The sequence below is a fragment of the Lolium perenne genome, chromosome 5, assembly GCF_019359855.2.
Source record: "Lolium perenne isolate Kyuss_39 chromosome 5, Kyuss_2.0, whole genome shotgun sequence".
Classification (NCBI taxonomy): domain Eukaryota; kingdom Viridiplantae; phylum Streptophyta; class Magnoliopsida; order Poales; family Poaceae; genus Lolium; species Lolium perenne.
Genome location: NC_067248.2, coordinates 106,214,618 through 106,219,851, shown reverse-complemented (window position 1 = coordinate 106,219,851; position 5,234 = coordinate 106,214,618). Strand labels below are relative to the sequence as shown.

General features: G+C 41.1%; 1 protein-coding gene across 4 annotated transcripts; it reads left to right on the top strand.

Moving 5' to 3' along the window:
- Positions 1-452: 452 nt before the first annotated feature.
- LOC127299555 (glutathione S-transferase) lies at positions 453-3,836 on the top strand. 4 transcript variants are annotated; one of them, XM_051329521.2, is made up of 9 exons: positions 456-665; positions 1,389-1,433; positions 2,076-2,161; positions 2,282-2,353; positions 2,498-2,551; positions 2,662-2,734; positions 3,107-3,168; positions 3,281-3,340; positions 3,440-3,836. In XM_051329521.2, exons 1-9 carry the CDS (start codon positions 584-586, stop codon positions 3,641-3,643), a joined length of 738 nt encoding a protein of 245 aa, XP_051185481.1. In that variant the 5' UTR covers positions 456-583; the 3' UTR covers positions 3,644-3,836. The 4 variants fall into 4 exon arrangements, with proteins under 4 accessions (XP_051185482.1, XP_051185481.1, XP_051185484.1 ...); XM_051329523.2 differs by having other exon boundaries at positions 459-665; positions 3,457-3,807; XM_051329522.2 differs by lacking the exon at positions 2,498-2,551 and having other exon boundaries at positions 453-665.
- Positions 3,837-5,234: the final 1,398 nt, after the last annotated feature.

The window sequence follows — 5,234 nt, the reverse complement described above, 5'->3', positions numbered from 1 at the left end:
GGCACGAGCGTGGGCCGGTGTGCGTGTGGTTCGGGGTCCTATATAAACCCCTGTAAGTTTCTGAACAAGGCATCGAAGAAATAGAAGCGTGTTGCTATCTCTCATCCTCTTTCTCGTTGCTCACCTTCTGCTTGCTTTCTCTCATCTCTCTCTCGTTCTGATTCGAGATCGCCATCGAATTCCTGTCGTTCACCTGCGGGTCGTGACATTTCTACATATCAAAAGAGAGAAGAAAAAAAAGATCAGACGAAATTGCCTGGTCAAAGCAAAAAAGAAGAAGAAGGAGGATTTCGGCCTTATCTTCTTCTCCTTTTGTTATTTTCTCTAGCTTCCGGACAACCAATCTTACACCTCTAGTCCAAGGTGACTTCATCTCCCTGATTTTCTGGGTATCATGTGGGCCCTACCTAATCTGATTTGCAGGCTTGGGCAGCATCTTCCACCGTGCGCCTGTTCTGCTCTCCTCCTGTTCACATGAGGAGAAGACAAATTTCGTCACCTACTCATCATACGAATATGCAGTACTGATGTATCTCTGTCTACGAGTTGAGGAATACTGGAATAGGTGGAACAGCTTGAAGCAATGGCGAAGGGGAAGCCCATCCTCTACGGAGCCTGGATTAGCTCCTGCTCTCACCGTGTCAGGATAGCTCTCAACCTCAAAGGTGAGTACTTCATGAGATTTTAGAGCCTGGTTGGTCAGTTGGTTCTCCATGTCTATAGTCTTATAGTTGACTGTTTTTATGCCATAACCTTGCTTAGGGCTAGTAAAGCTTTTGAGCTTCTCCATGCCTATTGTCTTAGAGTTGACTGTTTTGATGCCAAATTTTGAACATTCTTCAGAAGGGACAGGACTCCGGATTCTGACAGGCTAGCAGCTGTGTATGTCTTAGTCTATTAAATGCAAAAAATGATTATCATAAATTGAATCTCACCGGGCCAGGAATGTTTGTTGTCAAAGTCCTTGAGCGAAAAGTATCACAATTCATCGAATTTCCTTATATTTTTTCTTCAATTGTCATCTCACTTGTTCTATCATTGTTCTATCCACCTCCGAAAACTTTAAACAAGCATTAGGGACACAATTCTTAGTTTTGATCATAGAACTTGGTGCACACTTAAATGTTAACAGTTTTAAGCTCTTATAATTAGGCGGATGGCTGGAAATGAGCATGGCTTTGAATTAACGAAGCCAAAAACCGGCTAGGAGAAGTACAGTACAAATACGACAACAGAATACCAGCACATCGAACAACACAAGAGTACAAAACAGAAAAGAAACAAGCAGAAGGGCTCTTATAATTTAGCAGACTAATTCTATAAGAATGGAACAGAAAACTTTAGCACCATCTCCATATCTTATTCAACTAATTCTCTCTACGATGCAGGTGTGGACTATGAGTACAAGGCAGTCAATCCTCGGACAGATCCAGGTAATCAAATTACTGGAGAACATTTTTTATACTAATTATAGTAGCCATCTCATTTCTGGGCTTGAGGGATGGTCAGAGTAGATGCAATGAATGTAATACGACCCTGTGTCTATTGAGTTTATATGTGATAGATGTTTCCTTATGATGCCTCTACTTATGTATTATTGGATGGCTATTAGCTGCCTAATCCGTAGACTATTCCATGCCCAGACATTAGCTTTGTCTGCTAGATCAATTTTATGCACAATCTTTGATGATTGAACTCTTTGCTGGATGGATGATACAATTACATTGCATGTTGCGCCCATCTATTCCCTGCATCAAATCACTGGAATCGGCAGAAACTTGTACCAAATAATTCTTTCTACTATCACTTCCCCCCAAATACACATCTAAACGCGTGCAATTTGTTTTAGGAGGTTATTTTTCAATCTTTTGCTCTGATTTAGTTGGTATCAGCTTGTATCTACGGTGGTTGTGTAGGTTTTACACATGCCTCTGCAACCACATTTATCTTCTAGCCCCTCCTGTCCAAAATACAAGGATTATAATAAAAGGGATTGGAAGGAGTACCTTCTATATTCTTTTTCGTTTTTATTTATGTTTACAGCGCAATTCACTGTAATGAATTTCTTATTGTAGACTATGAAAAAATCAACCCGATCAAGTATATACCAGCATTGGTAGATGATGACTTTGTTGTGTCTGATTCGCTTGCTATCATTTTGGTGAGTCTCTTTTCTTGCTTCAGTGGATTTATTTTTTGCCAGTCAAGAATGTTTTCCTTCTTTCAACATTCCAGTTCATATATTAGTAGTTAACATGTGTCTTTCTTCTGCACTGAGCAGTACCTGGAAGATAAATATCCTCAGCATCCTCTCTTACCTAAAGATCCCAAAAAGAAAGCTCTTGATCTTCAGGTATATGGCCAGCTAAAAAAATTGTATAATTCTACAGTTATAGTACTTTGGAGCATTGAAATGATTCTTTGGGCCAGTCTAATACTTTCAAGCACACTTCAATGAAAACTCCGAATAGCTAATTGCACTGTTTGCTTAGTGCAGATTGCAAACATAGTTTGTTCAAGCATCCAACCTCTCCAGGGCTATGGCGTAATTGTAGGTTTTTACTGAGAGTTAGCTATCGCTGACAAGATGCCATTTGAACGAGCAGTTCAGTACCAGTTTGGTGGTGTATTTGCAGTTTCACTAACACAACCATTTTGCAGGGACACGAGGGTAAGTTGAGCCCTGATGAAAGCATTCAGTTGGTTCAACGTTATATTGACAAGGGCTTCAGAGGTGTGATGTTCTGCAGCATATTGTCTTCACAGTTATATACCTGCAGTTCTGGAAAAGAAAAGGGAATTCAGAAACTCTTTGTAGACCCGGTTTCCTGGTATTAGACAGATATGTTCATTTGTGCTGCTTTAACCCTATCGACCATACTTTTCGGTGAGATAGAGAAGTATTAAAGTAACAAATTAAAGAATTCGTTAATCTCATTTTTTTCATAAAAATTTGGAGTTCAAATCTTCCAAAGAGCCTGATCAATATGTCATCGAGTACCAGAACATATAGCATGCTTTATATCTGCTGGTGCTAGTATTTCCTTTTATGGTCTCCATCATTACTTCCAAATTTATCTTGGTTTGCTCTTATTATTGACCGCAGCAATTGAAAAGCTTTTGGATGGATGTGACACTAAATATTCCATGGGAGATGAAGTCCATCTGGTTTGTGTTTCTAACTGACACTTCACTGCTATGTTTGCTGTTCTATGATACGTTGCTACTACTTGTTAAGCTTGCTCTATTCTGATTCCTGTACATTTTGTGGTATTGGCAGGGAGATGTGTTCCTAGCACCACAGATCCATGCTGCCATTAATCGCTTCAAAGTTGATATGGTACTCTCCTTCTCTCTGATATGATTGTTTAAGGTTTTTGGCGTTCTGCTAATGGCAAGGTATGCTCTCACCCTACTTATTCAGAAATCATACGACAAGCATTCCTTTTCTTGCAGAAAAAGTACCCAATTTTGGCACGCTTCCATGACGCGTACATGGAGATTCCGGCATTTCAAGCTGCACTGCCCCAGAATCAGCCAGATGCACCTTCAACCTAACAATCAGAAACTCGATACGTCTATCTATAGCAGCGAGTGTGTAATTTCCGCAATAATGAGGATGGTAGTCATTGCTTCCTGCTGACTGCCATGCAAGAACGTGTCATAACTTTCAGAGAGTTACCGTGTGTGAGTGTCCACACTTTGGATGAACTCAGGATGATGCTCGTCCTGAGTATTATAGAATATGCTAAAACCTGATATGTACGTGTGATACATGGGTTATCTTGAACATTGCGGCTTCTCATGCTTTGAGAAGGCTTCATCTTGTCCGAAAACGTTTTTGGCTCAGTGCTCCCGCCATTTTATTAAAAAAAATTAAAAACATTTTTACAAGTTACCATAAAATATGAAAATAATTTTGAGGACTGTCAGTGATACATCTCACAATTATGAAAAATCTTAAACCGAAATTATTTTTATTTTGTGCTAGACAAAAAAAAATCTGATATGTTTTGGAGATTTCAAAATGACTACTCAGATCAACAGTTTTGTTATTTTTTACACGTTGTATTGTGGGATACGTCATTGACTATATGCGGATTTATTTTCAGAATTTTTTAAACTTAAAAATATGATTTTTATTTTTTTGGTGCCCATGTCACTACAGGAATGGCGACGTACGCCGAGGGCCGTGGCATACGCCGACGGCCAAATGTCGGGGCCGTCGGCGTATGGCCCGGCACGGCCAGCTAGCGAGTCTCACCCTCGGCGTATCGTTGTCGTCGGCGTAGCGAACTCTACGCCGAGGGCAGCCCTTGGCATATGTTTGGCCCTAGGCGTAGACAGGGCTACGCCGACGGCCACCCTCGGCGTAGACTATTTGTCAAATTTGTCTAATTTTGTAAAAATCATAATTAATTCATATGATGTCAGAAAAATGCGTATAAGGTATCAAAATGTTCAGAAAAACATCCTCTATCCGTTTATGTCAAGATCATGCATATTTGAATCATGTATATCATGTTAATATAGTAACAATTCAAACACTTTCTTATATGTCATCGGGTTCCCATTTTGGCCAAATGACGATTTAAACGAAGTCAGAAAATCTCGCGGAGCCGCATGGCGTCATTTTATGTGTCCTAGTAACCACTCCAAAAGACGGAATTGGGATACGGCAGTTATTTTGGAACACCCTTCACAAACAGGGCTATCAAGTCCGGAGTTCTATGACTTTTAGGGGAAATGAGTAGGAAACGGTCCGTGACACCGCATAGTTTGTCGGAACGAGGCCATATTTGGCACGTGTGTGGTCCCTGGGATGGGAAGCAATGCCCCGGAAGCGGATTTCCAATCCGACCCATGGCCGATGGTTTTTTCATTTTCAGGGTGCCAAACAGGTTTTTTTGTGAAGCAGCTACATGGGGCATATTTTTGAATTGCACGAGACCTCCACGTAGTAGTAGGACACCGCCTCCGCACCACATATCACATGCCATATGTGCGTGCTACCTATCTGGGAATCCCTGCGGCTTCCTGCTGTGTCCCGTTGAATCCGCTGGAAAGCGACCGGATTTGAACTAGGGCTACACTTTCCGTCGCTCAATAAATTCCCGGAAAAATGTTTTTAGGTCTACAACTCATCACTTTATGTGCTAAATTTTTTCCGTTTAGCGCGATGGTGAATGGGTGCACCAGCACGCCCGGTACGGCCATACCGCATCTCTGTGGGG

Excerpts from the sequence above, each read along its gene's own strand:
- LOC127299555 (XM_051329521.2), top strand. The coding sequence starts at position 584 with ATGGCGAAGGGGAAGCCCATCCTCTACGGAGCCTGGATTAGCTCCTGC. Across the intron at positions 2,162-2,281 it reads ATTCGCTTGCTATCATTTTG|TACCTGGAAGATAAATATCC; the intron begins GTGAGTCTCTTT and ends TGCACTGAGCAG. Across the intron at positions 2,354-2,497 it reads AGAAAGCTCTTGATCTTCAG|ATTGCAAACATAGTTTGTTC; the intron begins GTATATGGCCAG and ends TGCTTAGTGCAG.